The sequence below is a fragment of the Colletotrichum tamarilloi genome (genome assembly GCF_030869305.1).
Source record: "Colletotrichum tamarilloi strain Tom-12 chromosome Unknown Scaffold_4.1, whole genome shotgun sequence".
NCBI lineage: Eukaryota > Fungi > Ascomycota > Sordariomycetes > Glomerellales > Glomerellaceae > Colletotrichum > Colletotrichum tamarilloi.
The window spans coordinates 550116-567880 of record NW_026849387.1 but is presented as its reverse complement, the minus strand read 5'-3'; the positions used below and the strand labels follow the sequence as shown (position 1 = coordinate 567880).

The 17765-nt window shown below is 52.3% G+C and overlaps 4 protein-coding genes across 4 annotated transcripts; 2 read left to right on the top strand and 2 right to left on the bottom strand.

Annotated features, from left to right (window-relative positions):
- Positions 1 to 5977: 5977 nt before the first annotated feature.
- Positions 5978 to 6676, bottom strand: CTAM01_01819 (uncharacterized protein; the record flags this gene model as incomplete). Its single annotated transcript, XM_060517860.1, has 1 exon — positions 5978 to 6676. The coding sequence occupies one exon, from the start codon at positions 6674 to 6676 to the stop codon at positions 5978 to 5980; it is 699 nt and encodes a 232-aa protein (XP_060387394.1).
- A 635-nt stretch (positions 6677 to 7311) lies between these two features.
- CTAM01_01818 (uncharacterized protein) lies at positions 7312 to 7764 on the bottom strand (the record flags this gene model as incomplete). Its single annotated transcript, XM_060517859.1, has 1 exon — positions 7312 to 7764. One exon carries the CDS (start codon positions 7762 to 7764, stop codon positions 7312 to 7314), a length of 453 nt encoding a protein of 150 aa, XP_060387393.1.
- Positions 7765 to 11196: 3432 nt separating this feature from the next.
- CTAM01_01817 (uncharacterized protein) lies at positions 11197 to 11649 on the top strand (the record flags this gene model as incomplete). Its single annotated transcript, XM_060517858.1, has 1 exon — positions 11197 to 11649. A coding segment is annotated over one exon (453 nt), but the record flags the coding sequence as incomplete, so codon positions are not given.
- Positions 11650 to 12165: 516 nt separating this feature from the next.
- Positions 12166 to 15666, top strand: CTAM01_01816 (ABC transporter; the record flags this gene model as incomplete). Its single annotated transcript, XM_060517857.1, has 5 exons — positions 12166 to 12172; positions 12307 to 12761; positions 12811 to 14975; positions 15035 to 15351; positions 15401 to 15666. 5 exons carry the CDS (start codon positions 12166 to 12168, stop codon positions 15664 to 15666), a joined length of 3210 nt encoding a protein of 1069 aa, XP_060387391.1.
- Positions 15667 to 17765: the final 2099 nt, after the last annotated feature.

Genomic DNA, 17765 nt, shown 5'->3' with positions numbered 1-17765 from the left:
TACAGCCTTCGAGACATGCCTGGATATAAGTCACAGGACTCTCAGCCAATACTTCTCCGGATGGCGTTCTCGCTGTCGCGTCCCATCTATATTGTATTTTGGTCGCATCATAGATGCGCGCAGCGATTCATTGCCATGCTTCCATTTGTAGAGAAGGTTTCCTGGGGCAAGATATCTCACCTCCCGGCCGGGGGTTGGATTGCTTTCTCTCTTCGTTCTAATGCCCTCATTCTTTTTTTTTTTCCTTCTCGCAACTTGGAGGGCCATTTAACGATAAGAGAAGCAAGTTGGGACCCGTTTTCTTGAACCACCCCAGACAGGCATGTAGTACACCGACCCCCTTCACCGCTACTATCCCGCTATGCAGGTTGATAAAACCCCCCCAGCTCCAAGAGCCGAGCCCACGAACGACAACCCCGGCACGGTACTAGGTTACCGTGCCGCGAGAGTCCACTTTGAAAGTCTACTTTCCCCCATCTCGGCGCAGCTAGCCGAATGCAGGCGGGATTCTTGGGAAGGGAGGAGGGTAACGACGAAATGTGAGGGCTGCCACGGAGCCAACTTCCCAGTGGGCCTCCCGTATGTATGTACAAGCTACCAAGGACTGCAGTCTGCAACCCATTTCCACGGGATGCCGTTTCTGGTTTTCGTCGTATCACACGTATCTCCTTCTTTTAGTTCTTACAACCTTTCTTTCCTTACCTCCATTTCTTGTCCAATGCTTTGCTTCATAGGCACGATAGGTATCCCAATCAGCCGTTCTTCCACCTTGAGGAAGAAAAAAAAAGCTGGCAGAGCCTATAAGCACCGCATGCTGCAGGGTCTCTTGTGTTTCGGCGACGCGACTGGATGCTGTTCGTGTTGCTAGCCAAAGATCCAATCGCGACCCCTGACTTGTCCAACGTCTTGCTTGGCCGCACCTTTATTGCCGTCTTACAAGTGAACTTTTTGGAAGCAGGCTGTGGGCCCGTGACATGTTGGACAGAGCAGCGAGAGAAATCCCGTCTACCAGTCTAGCGGGAGTGTGAGAGTGAGATACGACCGAGGTCCCGGAACCGTGAATGTGGGTTTTTGGGTCCTCGTCTATGACGGCTCGTTTCGGCAGGCAAGTTCTCGTTCGACGTGAAAGATGTAGGTCTGACCTTCTCGTCTGTATGCGTGTAAGCCTTTGCTGTTTTACGTTGCGTTTTTGGAACTCTTGGCTCTGCTGTGTGACAGCGGGCTTCCCTCCATCGAACGTGTTCCCGTGTGAACGTGACCAGGGAGCCTCGCGTCTACGTTGTTTACCTCGTGATATCGTGCGTCGGGAGGGGGACCTGGGATGTTATCAAGCATCTCGATTTGATGGTTTTATGATGGAGTTTATATGTATCTAGGTATGCATCCTCCGGGAGGCTGCAAGCTTTGACTTGGCGCAGATTCGAAGAAGCCATGAACGGTTTGTCTTGAATCATCACTCATCTCAAATCGACCGTTCGAGGTCATTGCTCGCGTGCCGCCCCTCACCCCCTCTAGAAGTTCCGGAAGAACCTATTGGCCCGCGGAAAAGAGCGTTTTCAAAATCTCACCTTACTGCGAAGACCTGACTTATTGGGTTTTTTTCAAGCTAATGGATGGCGGTCTGCTACATTGCCCATCCGGTTCAGCTCGGCCGGGGGGCGTGTCTTCGAACCTTCATCGTTACAGCCGCGGTTCTTCTAGACATTTCTCAGTCTCTAAGTATCTCTCTCTCTCTCTCTCGCTCTCCAACGGCAGGCAGCTGCTCCTCGGCGTCCATTGGCGCATTATATATGCTGACAAGCCACCGTTGGAGAACGATCTCCACGATCTATCAATAGTCAGTCAACAGAAGACTCGTAACCGGGGCTGTATACTCCATACTGCCATTGGCAATACACGGGAGTCGGGAGGTACTTGGAAGAGGGCCTTGGGCTAGATGGCAAGTTAGTCCAATCTGATGACAAGTCGTTGCGATATGCTCTTTCTCGCACCCTCCCCTCCGCCGCTGCCACCCCCCTAGGTCTACGGAGTACGGTACTTTGAGACCCTTGCTCCTTCGGCTTACATCCCCCAAAAAGATCTGCGTAATGGAAGTTGGAACAAGCGGAGAAGCTCCGACTCTGAACGACCAACCAACCCCCCTGGGCATTGTAGTGTAAGTAGCTACGGAGTACAGTAACTTTGTAACTTGCTGAATCAGATCGAAACTCAGGAGAATTGACATGAACCTAGGCCTGATGTGTCGTGCAAGGCCCCTTACCGCCGGTACTGTACCCTGCTCTTCATAAGTTTTCTCAGATTCTTACCTGTTTCTACCAGTATCTTGGCTCCAGAAAAGAGAAGAAAAATAAAATAAAACATGTGACGAGAAGGTGACATCGAAGCTATCCGTTTCCGCTCTCCTACCTCGGCAGAAAGGGGTGGCTGGCTGTCAAGATCGCTTCCTCGGTCCGGCGCTCTACCGCCTTCTCTCTCGATGCAGAACATCTCACATATGGACTGGGGCCATTAGAGCAAGGAAAGATAAAGTACGGTGCAAGCACAAAAAAAAAAGGAAAAAAAAAAGAATAGAAATCCATGAACATTGTCTCAGATTGTGCCGCCGGCTGGGCATCACCGCCCTTTGTCTCCCTACCAAGAGCTTTCTTCTTCCTGGCAAAAAGCTGGTGCTTGGTAACTCGTACAACGTGGTACGCGGGCACCGTCTGCACGTATCTACCTAGTAACCTAGGTGTCTGGGTATTATCCGAGGAAATCACTTTGCGACCGATTCGTGTCACCTCAAATGCTGTGACATCTTTCCCAACACCCCAATCCGCCCACCCGCCTTGGCTATTGACGCACAGCAGCGGCAGCCACCAACGGCGGTGGAAGGCGAGTTTAGTTGCAGAAAAGCAAAAGGGGAAAAAAAAATTCAAGACGGTCTCGCAGCTTTTCTCTGAGTCAGAACGTCATCAGACTCAACTCGTGCTTTTCATGCCTCAAAGTAAAGCCACTGGAGGTCTTTGGCGTCAACGCCCCATTCAAGTTCATCCCATGCTCGCGCATCCATCTCGAAACGGGTACCCATAATCGAAGTTGGAACATTGGACCCTGAAGCCGACCTTCCCGGAGGTGAAACTGCCATCTCGTCGTCGGTTGTGGTCGGAAGGGCAGCCGGTAGGAGAACAGGGGGGCAGGCTCGCTAGAAACTTGAGTTTATCACTCCCCCGATTATCGGTACGACCCTACTTAGTCAGTGACGACAACAAAACACAAATACTGAAAGGATGTTTCGATACGAAAAGTGTAAATCAGCACACGGAAACTCCAAGCCGCTGAAACAGACGAAACTGGTACTCTGAACCTTTGCGGGCCAGCTTAGCGGGGGAAAAAATATCGTGGTCAATCCTTGCCCTCCCAGAAGCCCGACATCAATATATCGAAACTCAGCCTTTGATAGCAGCAGCAAGTGATAGCCAAGAGGGTCGCCCCGTGCCACTGGGTGTCACGGTGTGTGGCTGACTAGCACGTAGGACGGACGGCCTGCTGACGATCGCAAAGGTCTAGACCGCAAGATTGTCCGATCTGCGACGATCTCACCAATGTTGTTCGGTTACTGCATCAAACCCAGCATGTTGTAACAAAGGCAGCCCGTACCATGTAGTATGATGTCTGGCAGTGTGACCGACGCAGCTGGAAGTAACGGAGACATATGTCAACTTGACCAGAGTCACCGACGCTCTCAGTCTTTGTAAATACTGTGGCTGCGTGTTCTTGGTCGGCCCCGGGTTGGGCAAGGACCTCATCGCTGCAAATCGTTGATGGCCAACGACGTCCAGTGAGGCTCAAGAAGTCAATGTCACGATGTGGGGGACCAACGGGCACTGTTGGTGTGCTGTGCAGTCCCACTTCCGAGAATTCCCCTTCCATCCCCCACGAGCCATGTTCCCCCAAACCCCAATCAAGGTAAGTTTGCATACGGGGTGCATATGTTGTGTCGAATGAATGACGTCTCAGCCTTGTGACACCAGATCATTACTTGCTCCATTTCAACGTCATGAGCCTGCAGCGCGGCACATCTGTCCTCGATATGCAATGTAGAAGGAAATCCAGGCCTTGTCGGCGACGGGAACTTCGACCACGTGGAGGAGCCCTGTGGGACGGACAAACACACATTGAAAGCTGGAAGCTGAGAATGTGTCGGTGGCCGTCATCACTCTCGGGGATCTACCGTAGACACCCTTGTCGGAGGTGTCAAGGTGTGGTCTAGACACCTGCAGAAGATGCCGGCGGTGATTCGGACGGCCTTCCCGTTTCGCGGTTGAGCATGGTCATAGCAACCCGGTGAGAGGACCAGCTGCATCCGTACCCAAATCGGTCCTCCAACGTTGACGGACAACGGCGGGCTGATCTCCGCATGTTTGATGGCAACGCCCGCCGGAGATGGCTTCGTCTTTATGGTAGGGGCAAATGCATCGGCCTGCAGTGCGGCTAAGCTCACTGCCCAGCTGAGACACGTAAATCGAACGGGGAATTTCGATGCAGGCGATACGTTTACTGTCCAGTATTGAACCACGATGGCTGCGCAGGTGAATTATACCTCGAAACCGAGAAGCTTTGTTTAGCCTAAGCAAAGGCCAACGCTCGATCATTTTGTATCGCGTGAAAAGCATTTGCGTGAGACGGAGATCGTGAGAGGAAACCGCAAGCGAAAGGAAGGCCAAATCTTCACAGGCCGCCAGCGACCTTCAGCTGTTGACGGGACTACACCGGGCTGTAGGCCGCTCGGGAGGCACACACACACACACACACACACACACACACACACACACACACACACACACACACACACGCTCACACACACGCTCACCGACCATCTGCATGAGGTAGCTGATAATGCTCCATCGGTTCCCAATCGAGGGCTTTCTTGTAATTGCAAGCGATGTGTGAGACGCGCCAGGTCAACGTGAATAGTTGGAAGGTTGTTGGAGCAATGGCGCAGCTTGTCTCATCCGACATTTCATTGCGCGTCCTACACACATCGGACTGTTATAAGTGTCGGACGGTCTAGGTGAAACAGCTATTAAAAGCCTCGGCGACTTCCCTCCCGAACGGTCTGCAACAGCCGCAACTTACAGCGGCGACGTGACTCGAGGCTGGCGTTGCAGATCCGTCACTGACCTCTTCCTTGCAGTGGTTAAGTCTACACTCGTGTAAACAGGACGAGCTGAGAAGCTTACTTGGGTTCGGAAACACAACTCATGCTCCTCTAGTGTGCAACCCTAGGCTTTAGTTTTCGCATCTCTTGCAAAAGGCTGACCGTGTGTGATCGCTCAGATCTGGCTCCAGTGACCGGACAAAACGCAACAGCGTAGATCACTCACTCTTAGCAGCCATGGAATCGGAAGCCTTCAGCGCAACTGAACAGGCGGCTAAGCACGAAAACTTACCGTATGTGACACGGGAATCGAGCCATCGGTTGACCGACGGATTTATCGACCGCGTCCAGGTCGTGTAAAGCAACGGGAGGAACAAAAAGTGACGAAAAGGGATCCTGTGTCTTGGAATCCTTGACATTTCTCCGCAGCTTCTGGGCCATCCTATGGCGATTACGACTAATAGGAGGGTTCGAATTAGTTCTCGTTGGGGGCGAGATGTGCTCGCGAAATCCGCCTATCCACGGGCGGATACTTTTGGTAGGTAGATTCCAGAGTCTGTTGGGCGCCCGACCAATCCCAGAGACCATCTAGTGCCGCAAAGCGTCGGACGGTTCAGCCAAAGAGCAACAGCAACTCACCACCCCGAGAACGATCCAAGCCGCCGAGTTGCAGGGGTAGTCCGGCCTGTCTTTGAGATGGTGGGTGCCGGACCTGGACCTGCTTGTGCTCCTGAACGTGTCTAGGTCACAGGTGGGTAGGCACATAGGCTCACTCGCTGGTCCGGTATATGCATGCGTAAATGCACGCTGCGGCTGCAGTCACTGTGCCCTCGTCTGCTAACGCAGCTGATGGTGGAGTTCAAGCGGTGAGAAGGGCCTGGATGCAAGCCGTTTGGTTGGGATTCTGACCACCCAAAAGCGCGGGCTGATATCAAACCACGACAGCATCGCAAGCAGTGACGGCAGCGGTGCAGGCGGTTCCAGGGGTTCTGGAAGCCGTGAGTGACAAGGTTGATGATTGCTCGATGGTCTTTCATTTTTGCAACATCCTTGACGGATGCTGACACCGGATACGGGCTGGGAAACCGAGGCCGGGGCAGAAAGAAAGAGAACCCGACGAAGGAGATTGTACCCAGTCATAGAGCGGCGGCGGCGGCGGATCGGAAAGGCTGCGTCGGCTAGGCGAAAGCTGATATTGTAGGTTGTCGTGGCTGACAAGCGGTTGTTTTTGCGTCTAGGTGTCGGTGCGCATCTCGGCCGAGGACTACTCCTGTACCATACATGCCCGTTGCCCGTTGTCGTGGCAGTACAACGTCTAGAATCTAGAGAAATAGGTTCTTGCTTGGCGTTTTGGGTGCGCAAGCCCGAAAACCTTGTTTGGTTTTCCTTCGTATTTACAGTGAGTGATTCGGCATCTCGAACGGAGGCATCGGGCAATTCGAGCATAGTGGGGTCGAGGAAGCAAGAAACATTCCACGCGTGTTGCGTATAGATACAAAGAAGGGAGGATGTTGACATGGCAGTCAGAGGACTCATAGAATCGAGAGATAGGTAGACCTGGCGTCGAGAAAGTGTGCTAGCCTGCGAGTTAGTTGAGGCGAAGTGACAGTCCGTCAGTTGGTTAGCCAGAGGCGTAAGCCAGCCTTTGACCCAGCCATGCCATACCACACTGGTGACTGGACGGGTCAAAGTGGCCCGGCTAAATTGTTTTCAAGGATGATCATCGTAAGGTAGGAATCGGTTGTGAATGAAACCAGAGAATAATTGCTGAACTGGCGATGGACTGAATAGGTAGGTACTCCAGCTCGATCCGAGTTCTCGATCCGAGAATGGTCAGCAAAAGAGAGGAATTCGAGGCATACGGATACTGCGCAAGTCAATAGAAGGAGACGGCGAGGAGGCGTGAAGGAGGGGAGGTCCAAGGCAGGCAAGGATCGGTCAAGGGTTTGGTGTTTCCCCTTCCCGTTTATCCTTCCATTCCGCAGCTGAGGCCCTTTCCAAATGGAACCAGCGATGGGTCTGGAAGGGAAAGGGCTTGCAACTTGGAAGCTGGCAATGCAAGTAAGGAAGGTAAGGTAAGCTATTACTCCGTCAGCAGTGGTAAGTATTCGTACCTCACTCAGTACTGAGTACCTCCCTACCTTCTTACCTCGGACGGCGACAACCGCACCTCACCTCACCTCACTCACAGTCTTACACCAAACGACCAAACGCCCAATCAGCACCACCACGGCAGGCATGGCAGGAACGCATCGGAAGCTCTCCGGAAACAACACGACGAGGCCCGAGGCCGGGACTGGGCAGGAATTCCAGCAGCAGCAGCAGCAAGCGCGTGCAGTCGAATGCAGATGCAGCAAGTCCCATGCAATGACGGCCAATTTATTACTTAGCTCGTTCCGTTGGTGCCATGAACGGAACTCTGGATCAATTCCCATTCGAAGCAGGATCTTCAAGATGGAGGGGGCCAAGAGTATTTTGTCGGTAAGACGAAGGAAGGACAACACGAGTGAGAAGGAGGGAAAAAGAAAAAAAAAACCTACGACATGGAAGCAATGACTGAGTGAATAAAAACATAGAGAGAGAGAGAGAGAGAGAAAAAAAAAAGAACTTTGTTGATAGCCCATTGGTAAGATGCTTCATAGACTGCAGGACCCCTCACTAGCTGACTGGCAGGACCTAACCTTTGGGTACATTCGCACTTGCCTCTATTCAGAACTTGCAAGCAACAAGGGTCGATGAGGGACATTGGATGCTACAATCTTTGATTCGATTCTCCCCCTTCCTCTCTCGTAGTCTCCTCCTCCCGGATCTTCTCAGCTCAGGTGGGGGGGGGGGGGGGCATCCGTCAAGATGACTTTGTAACTTTGTGTTTCTCAACATCCCTCACCATCGTTACGTATTTCTTCGTCTTGCTTTTTTTTCTTTCTTACTACCGTGCGGCGTGCCGTCATTCTTCTGGACGTTCCCGTTCCCGTGTTTCCGTTTTTCCCCTTCCAAGCTTCCCGTCCCCTCGTGTCTTATTACCGATATCTCTCATAAACTTTTGTTACTTTTGTATGTACCGCCAGCCTAGGGAAGAGCGGTACTAAGCAATGCCGGGTAGCTACCTTAGATCAAGGATGAACTACCCATACAAAACAGATGACTGGATGACCTCGGTCGTTCCAACTAGCTCCCCCTCGTCCCCCCGTCAGCTGCAACATTGTCTCGCACCGTCTTAAACCCGTCCTGTGTACACCGTAGAACATTCCGCTTCGAGGCGTCCCGGGAACACCTCCTTGATGATCGCAGTGGTGGTCGGGTGTTCGCTCCGTGCTCTCGAACTGCTCTATCTACTTGTCGAGTTGCCTGCAAAGATAGGCTCTAGCGCCCTTGATCGCAAGAGCTAAGCCAAGGTGTGTGTGGTCTCGGGACTCAGATCCCTCATCCCAACCTGTTCTCCCGCCCCGCTCCGCTTTGCCTGTGACAGAAAGGTAAGAAGGAGATGAGATGCGCTATTCTGGGTCACTGGAACTATGGTCCACCGTACACGGCTACGGCTGTTGGTCACCACTGACAGAACGGTCAAAGACCATGGGATCTCGAGACTCTGGGAAGCACCTGACGGCTTTCCGGCACGTTGGCACAGCCTCTTGCTGTCATTTGCATTGACAATTGATGATACAAGAGTGTGTACGGAGTATTCTCAACACGAGCATGTCGGATTGCCATGTCACACCTTGACTACCTACCTACCTTATCCAACTCTGCTTGGACTGTCTGTCCTGATGAGGTACTTCTATGATCTAGGTATCTAAGGCGGGCGAGAGACAAATACAGTAGAGCAGACAAGAAAAAGAGAATCCAGACCGACGTTGATCATCCGTCCATCGTTACAAGTTACTGCGGATATCCCTCCACTTTATTCTTCAATGAACACCCCCCCAATCTTTTTATATTGTAATCGTCACTGGGTCCTCGGCTGTGTCGTTGTCTTTTGTCTCCAGATGGATAATTTGTCCGGATACTGCTTTCTCTCCCACCAAATCTGTCCAAGTCTATATCGCGTGGTTGTTTTTTTTAGAGCATGTATCCGTAGAATCCCATCCTTCCCCCCCTCCACATTTAACCTCCTCTTCGCGTTGCATGCGTAGCATCCGGATGTGTTACTTTTTCTTGCCTTCCCCTGGCCGTCGGTTCCTGTTTGGGGGCCCAATTCATCTCCATCCCCCGTTCGCGTCCCCTCCTCCATCTTAAGCTCCATCTCCATCTCTCCATGTTCCGTGCTCTCCCTACGGCCCCAAAAAGCCCCTACGAGCAATATCATATGCATGAGTAGCCCCGGCACTAACCAGGGCGCACAACAGGACCCTTGGCGATTTCCTGTTTCCATCCATCAACCGAGTCCAGGCCCTCGTTGGCATCCGGCCCAGAAGCTGCTGCAGTTGGTGCTGCACCTCGCAACTCACAGCTGTCTGGCTTCCGTTTACATCGACTTACACCTCGCATTCCGTATCATCCACCTGTCTACTCTACGTACTGCCTACGTGCCCGTACCTTACCTACCATACCTTGAGCATCTCACACCCAGCCGTCCAATCATCCATTCCTTCGTCCACCCACCATTGGGATACTCACTCCATCTCCGGGACCTACCTTACCTTACCTTTCCACGACGTGCATAAGGTACCTTGGGTCCATACGACAGGGCAGCCGTCCCGGTCTTCATAGCACTGGATCTCATCATCGCCATTGACAACAACCACAACGCCGGCAGAACACCAGCATCAGCCCCGGCCACTACTTCGTACTCCACTTCTCACGCAAACCAGCCGGGACAGGTCCCCACATAGACGCGCCGTGTGTGGATTCCAGACTCTCGTTTGTTTCCTCTCGCTGCCTCCTTCTCACCTGAACTATCCGGCCACTGCCCACTTCATCTCACTCACAAGTTACAACTGCCCATTGCCCATCGAGGTGCCAGTTGTCAGTGCCAGCACCTCTCTCTCTCACATACATTCACATCGATATCCATTTTCACGAACCATTTAGCCCGACGAGCGATAGTCCAAGTCTACCTCACCAGCCACCCATTGCCTCGCTGCTGCGCTGCTGGTCGCTAACAAGCACCACACCGACACACCGTCGATCCACTACTGCCAACCACAACTGCGCTACAGGCGCGATACCCTCTGTGCTCTGTCTGGTGGCTGCTGCCATCGTAGGCTTCACATCTCCTACCAACGGAGGAATTGAGCCTGTGACAACAACCTGGCAGACCAAGCACCAACACGGCACACCTCGCTCGCTCTCTGCCAATCCGATATTACAGATATGTCGAGGTACCTTTTGGGGTAACTTGTAAGTCCCATTCATTACCTTAATTTGAGTGTCCCCATTCCACCTCGCCTTACCAACCTTCTCTCCTCCTTCCATTGCCTTGCCTTACACAAACTACGGAGTACGGGCCCAGCTCTATTGCCTCACTTCCTCCCTCCTAACCTACATGGCCTTGATTGAGGCTTGGGTGTCCGTACTTTTCGGCGTACTGGGCAGCTGGGCTTCATCCTGCGCTACGGAGTACACACCTTCCTCACCTTACCTAAGGTACTGTGGGCAGGTACCTACCTACGTCTGCTGTGGGAGGTACAACCTTCCGTTCACTGCAGCTAGGAAGGTACAACTGGATGTGGCATTAGGCCTGGATCGCACTTACTACTTTGGGCTGCCTCGAAATCGATGTGTGGCAGGTGGGCGCTGTACTCTGTACTTGGTACCTGCTTTCAGGCGGTCTCCTGCCATAATCCCTTCCCACCCTTCTTCTTTCCCTCCAATAATCGCCATCGTCACCATCCCAACCTTCCACCACATGTTTTCATTCGCTTTGGTCTTCTAATTCCTCTCGATTTCTTCAATTTCTTCTTCTCCATATCCCATTTCTTTTACGCCCTTCTTGTTTCCTTACGCCCTCCCAGTCCCGCAACCTCCTCCCCGGGACTTGCATTTTTACTTGCCCTCCTCTTCTCGACTAGAAAACCCGGTTGAGAACTTCCGTCAACACCTTCTTCAACCCGGCGGAAGAGAGAGAGAGAGAGAGAGAGGGGGAAGAAAAATCAAAGAGGGTAAATCTTGGTACTAACCCCGGCTCTCGGCAGCTAGATAGCTTGTCCGCTGTCTCGTCAACACAAATACTTGTACCTAACGGATACCTTCTCAACGTCACGCTCCGTCTCCGAATCCGAGGCCTCTCGATATTCCTCTCTTTCTTCAACTTTTACGGATATCCACCCAGGTCACAAGCCTTCACTTCCTTGGTTCCCTCCGTCCAAGGTCTCACTTGTGGCGGCGAACCCAAGGCGAAATCCACTCTGTCATCCAGCTTCTACCACCTCACCTCACCCAGGGCCGCGCCTGTCTTGCCTCTCAGATCGTGGCACAGCCTGCCTCTGCTTTGCAGTCAAGCCCACTACTCGCCAGAAAAACCCCCGCCCCACCAGCCCTCGGCCGCCGAGTATCCTACAAGTCCTTGACTCTTCCTTGACTCGGCTACCAGGGACTTCGGAGTGGCTTTTCGCCACTGAGCAAGTCAGCCGACCCCACCACGACTCCAACTCAACAGGGCCCGTCTGTACCGCCCTGTGGTCCTGTGGGTTCGACCTGCAACCCCGGCACCACGAGCCTTTGGGAACGCACGCTTTGCACGACACCCCCCGGTCTCAGCGCTCGAGACCCCTACCTCCCCCCGGTGCCACCTGCATCCAGCGAGACCCAGAACCTTTTAGACGGGCGGGTAATCGCCTGCCAGACCACTCGCGTCTCCAGTCACTGGTGTCTCGCTCCAACATCTTGGTCCCGAAACGAGATCTCGTGTCTCTGGCTGCATCTCTCTTGTGGACTCCCACTTTCCTTGCGACGTACACATCGAGGTACCGCACCGTACCGGGCCTCCAACTTGCCACGGGAACGACGCCAACTGCGTCCCAGCTACGACGTGCAAGTGGCATATCTGGCAAAGGTATGAAATCATTAACCCTTTTTCCCGGATCATGAATTGTAAGTTTCTATTGTTTCCTTTTCTCTTTCCTTTGCTCTTTCCTTTCTCTTTCTCCCTTTCTCACCCGCGCAGGGGGGGTTTACTTTCCCTTGTATCATTATTCCTGACATCTGACTTTCCCTCCTCTGAATAGTCCACACCATGGTTGGTGTTGAGAAGCCGCCCCTGCCAATGCGGACCGCAAACGAGGCAAGAATGAACGAGGTCTGCCGAGAGGATGACCCGTTCTACTGTTTCCTGCTCCAGGCGACATTACTATACTACCCATTGTTGTTGTTGCTGGTCTTCGTCATCTCTGCCGCGACACACAGCATATTGACGACACCGAAAGACGACGTGGACGAAGAACCTTTGGGCCCAGGCGGTAAGCGACTACCCGTGTCGAAGAAGAAGAAGCGCCGCGATGGAGAAGAACCCAAACGCAAACAATACGGTCCGATACTGTCACCAACATCCCGATCATGGCTCACCTGGATCTCCGTCGTCGTATTTTTGACGTTCGTCGCCAATGCCGTCGCTCACTTCAGCTACGTTATGGGAGAACTCGAGGGCGTCATCAAGGGACATAAGGAGTCCCAATCCATGACTGTAAGTTATCCCCCATGTATACTCCAACCCGCAGGCTAATTTGGAACAGGTGTACCTCATTGGATCGCCGAACCTCTACCTATACCTCATCACGACACTATTCGAATGGAACGAAAGTCCAACGATAGCTCACTTCCTCACCTGGATTCTCTCTCTAATTGGCGAATTGGTCATTTGCATATGCACTTTGCTTAAGGCCGCGGACCCGAGATTTGCAAGCGACGAAACAACCCAACTCGAGACTAGAACGCTGCATATATCTAAGTGGGATTTGACTGACGTCGTTCTCTACATCATCCGCATCGCACTCACAATGTGTATGCTCAGCATCTACTGGGCTGCTTGGCTCCACACGCCCAAACAGGAGGCAGACAAGACTGAGCTGCAAAACTCGTCTCAAGGCGCCGAGGAAACGACGCCTTTGCTTAACGGTCATCGGACGTCATACAGCAGCCAAAACGGCCGAGATTTGAATGGTCGATCAGTACGAAGCTCTAGGAATGGAAGTACTGTCGGCAACACTAATGGTGCGGCTGAAGGTGGTAACATCACCAAGGACTATAAGGAGCCGGGCTTCTATCGACCTGACAAAGCGCCGCAAACGACATGGTGGGGTTACCTGCGAAGCTACACGATGTTCTTCGATTACCAGTGGCCCAAGAACTCTCTTTACCTGCAGTTTCTCTATGCACTCTGCGTCCTCCTCTTGGTGGCACAGCGTGCCATCAACGTAGCTGTACCAATCGTTGTTGGATGGCTCACGAAGAAGTTAACCCTCGCAGAGGCTCCGTGGTATATGTTGGGCCTGCTCATCTTCCTACGGGTTTTGCAAGGAGGAGGCATGCTTCTGGATGCGACACGAGCCATCTTATGGGTACCAATCTCACAAAACTCGTACAGGGCTTTGACGACAGCAGCCTTCGAGCACGTCCATTCTCTCAGCCTGGATTTCCACCTCGGCAAGCGAACCGGCGAGGTTTTGTCCGCACTCAACAAAGGCGCGTCTATCAACTCCTTTCTCGAGCAAGTGACGTTCTCGGTGGCACCCATGATTCTCGATCTGCTCTTGGCCGTTGTGTTCTTCTGCTGGTACTTTGACGCGACCTATGGCGCGATAGTGAGCTGCCTAACTTTCTGGTACCTGTTCCTCACTATTAGGATGGCACAGACTAGGGCAGACCAGCGAAGGCTCATGTCCAACGCCGATAGAGAAGAAGAGGCCGTCAAGAACGATTCCATTACCAGCTACGAGACGGTCAAATATTTCAATGCCGAGCAGTGGGAGTTTCAACGATACCGCAACGCTATCGAGGCATACCAGGACGCTGAAAAGCAGGTAACGTGGGGCGTCAACAAGATGAACGTCATTCAAGCCTTTGTTTTCATGGCTGGATTCACTGTGGTCATGGTCTTTGGAGCTTACCAGGTCACCCATGGAGGAATGGATGTCGGCAGATTCCTGACCCTCATGACCTTCCTCAACCAGCTGCAGGCACCTCTGAACATATTCGGATCCTTCTACAGGACCATTCAACAGTCAATGATCTCGGGCGAGCGTCTTCTGGAGCTATTCAAAGTCAAGCCCACCGTGGTTGACGACGCCGATGCCAAACCCTTGCTTGAATGCAACGGCAACATCCGATGGAACAAGGTAGCGTTCAACTACGATCCAAAGAATAAGGCCCTGAAGGATCTCGACTTCGAGTGTAAGCCTGGCACCACCACGGCGTTTGTCGGCGAATCTGGCGGTGGAAAATCGACGGTTTTCCGCCTCATGTTCCGGTACTACAACACATCCTCTGGAAGCATCGAGATTGACGGTCAAGACGTCAAGAACCTTACTATTGATTCGGTCAGACGTTACATCGGAGTCGTCCCCCAGGATACCACAATGTTCAACGACACCCTAATGTACAATCTCAGATACGCTAACCAGTCAGCCACTGATGAGGAGGTGTTTGAAGCATGCCGGGCTGCCAGCATCCACGACCGGATTATGTCATTCCCAGAGAAGTACAACACAAAGGTCGGAGAGCGTGGTCTTAAACTCAGTGGTGGCGAGAGACAGCGAGTCGCAATAGCACGGACAATTCTCAAGAACCCCAAGATCATCATGCTGGATGAAGCAACGTCAGCCCTCGACGCCCACACAGAGCAACAAATTCAAGATCGGCTTGGCCACCTTGGTCAGGGCAGGACACTTTTGGTCATTGCGTAAGTTTCACCTTTTCCGCCTCACAGTTGGTTTTTTTTTTTTCTAACATAGCTCGCAGACACCGCTTGTCGACCATTACGCATGCTGATCAAATCATTGTTCTCAACAACGGCACCATCGCTGAGAAGGGCACTCACGAAGAACTCGTCAACGCCAACGGACGTTACGCCTCGATGTGGGAGCGACAAGTGCAGGCAGAACGTGCCGCTGAGAAAGCTCGTGCTGCTAGTAGGAAGGCACAGAAGCTCCTTAGAAAGGCGAATATTGGTGGCCTCAAGAAGCAGACAGATGGACATTCGGATGGATACACTAGCCTTGACTCCTCGACTATCCTTCCAGGCAGCTCAGGGAACAACTCCAAGGCCGGCACTACGGGTGAGGACTCGTCCAGCTCTAACAGCTCTGATGTCGAGTCTGTACACAGTGCTCACCACGATTCGGATCACTCTGATCACTCGGATCACTCACACCATTCGGATCGCTCACATCATTCTGACCGATCGCATCACTCTGATCACTCACATCATTCTGATGACTCGCACCATTCTCGACGACACTGATTCTTCCAGCCAGAATCTCTACAAGTGTGACAAAGGCATGAATTTGGCTACCTATGCTTCATTGCTGGCGAAAGCTACTTCTCATCAGCCACATCAACACACACCACCCATCGTCACCATTTCTCACTAATCCCTAATCTGCGGACCTTCAAACTGTACCGCACATTTCCCTTCACGAACACAACAAGGCTTGGGCCTTTTATGACTCAGGTTTTAACGGATTAACGGCTTAAGATTGCATCAAACCGGCGACTCGGAGTTTGGAGTTCACACATTTCTTTACCCCTTCATCATCAGGATCCCGAAAACACAAAAAAGGACTTTCACGAGTAGAACAAAAAACATTGACCCTGAGAAACGGTCTCTCGGTCAGGCTCGGTCGGTTACTCTTCAGGGGGTGGGGGGTTCTTTTTCTCGATTTCTCGCTACCAGAAACGCTCTTTACGGACACACGGCTGCGACACACCCATCCAGCGTTGACAACACACCATGTGTCCTCACAGCAGCGACAAGCGACTTGTCTCTTCTCTCTGGATTGGACAGGGCATTTTCGGTATCATCAGCATCATTATACAGGAGAGACGGCTTCTACACTAATCATGGGTTCCCAGCAATAAGATTTTGTTTTTCGACTACAAATCGCCACCTGCTACCATGGGCAGCGTGTTCGACATTGCATCGCAGATACCAGATTCTTTACATTCGACGAGGCCTACCTTTTTTTTTTCTTGTCCCAGGTTAAGTTGGGTGGCCAAAAGGGGTTGGATCTCGAAGGTCGTGGGCCGGATGAAAACGGCCTCGGACAGCGGCGGCAGACCAGCATCATTATCATTTTTTTCCAAATCCCACGCGGTCGCAGTGGGTGTAGATGGACGATGGATCTTCCCTTAATTGTGGAGGAACCATCAGCAAGTCTACTTTGCATTTTTTCCTAGTCACAGTATCAAAGACCGGACAGGGTGGATGAGGAAAGAGAGACGGCGGGCGGCTATTCAGGCCAATCCTCTCTTCTTGCTTTTTTATGGAAGACTGTAGCTACTACACTCGGTAGCTTCGCGGCAACCCAAAGGTCGAGGTCCATAGACGGTAGCGATCCCCGCGCAAGGTGGCCTTGCGCCGGGAGCGATCCAATATTGCTCAATGCTCAAAATAGGTTCAAAAAAGTCCTGCGTGTCCAACTGTACGCATCTGACGTGAAGACTACACCGGAAATGGAGCATACAACTGGATTGAACCAGTAGCTACTGTTCTGAAATCGTTGGTATGGGTGTCTAGACAGTATTGACTATAACAGGAACAAACACTGGAGACTCCGAAGACATCAAGACATTCTTCTCCAGTGTAAGACAACATACATAACAACACACCTCTCTACCTCCCCGCCTTCCTTGACACACGTATAGCAGAGTTTTCTAGTCTACTCGTTCGCGATACTTCCTCCCAACCCATCATGAGTCTCTCCAGATCTTGTCGCTGAACCTACAGCCATAGGCCGGGAAATGTCTCAGTCTGGTAAGAGTCATCTCCCGTCTTGTGTTCGTTCCCAGAGGTACTAAAGCGGTATGAAATCACGAGGGCGGGAGGGAATGAGTGAGATGTGGATTCGGATGTCGTGAGCACAAGGAGTACGAGAGCCCAGTGGGTGTGAGACCGTATTCAGGCGGTGTGGGGGAGGATGCCGTCAAGCTGCCTGGTTGCGCAGGAGGAGGCGCCGTCATCGTCCACAGACGCACATCTGTCTCACTTCGTCTGCCTCCGCACTCGCACCCCTCTCGGGACCGCCACTACCACCACCATCACCAAGGCCACAAACGCCTTGACCTCGGCTCATAGTCGCTAAGCCTCAGAGATGCCGATTGTTTGCAAAGTATTCCCGGTGCTAACCGATCAGCGATGACCGACACCCGAGGTCGTATGCTTTCCAATGTCTAGGTATCGGTTCCTTGCCTAAAACCGGTCTGACAATGACTGTCTCCATTTAGTGTCTCCCTGGGACTCATCGGGCACGTATTATACCCTCAGCGCATGACCGTTGATTACACCTATCACGCACAGTTCGTAAGAATGTGTGCAAGTCAATGCGGTAAGGAGGCGCGATCCCAGCACGTGTCGCGATTCGAACGCTCTGCACCCCACGTTTCGGCAACTGCTGAGCCACTTTTCTTGTTCCAAATCGATAAACTATCGCGACTTCGGATAGCGATGAATGGGTGCTCGACATGTCCTGGT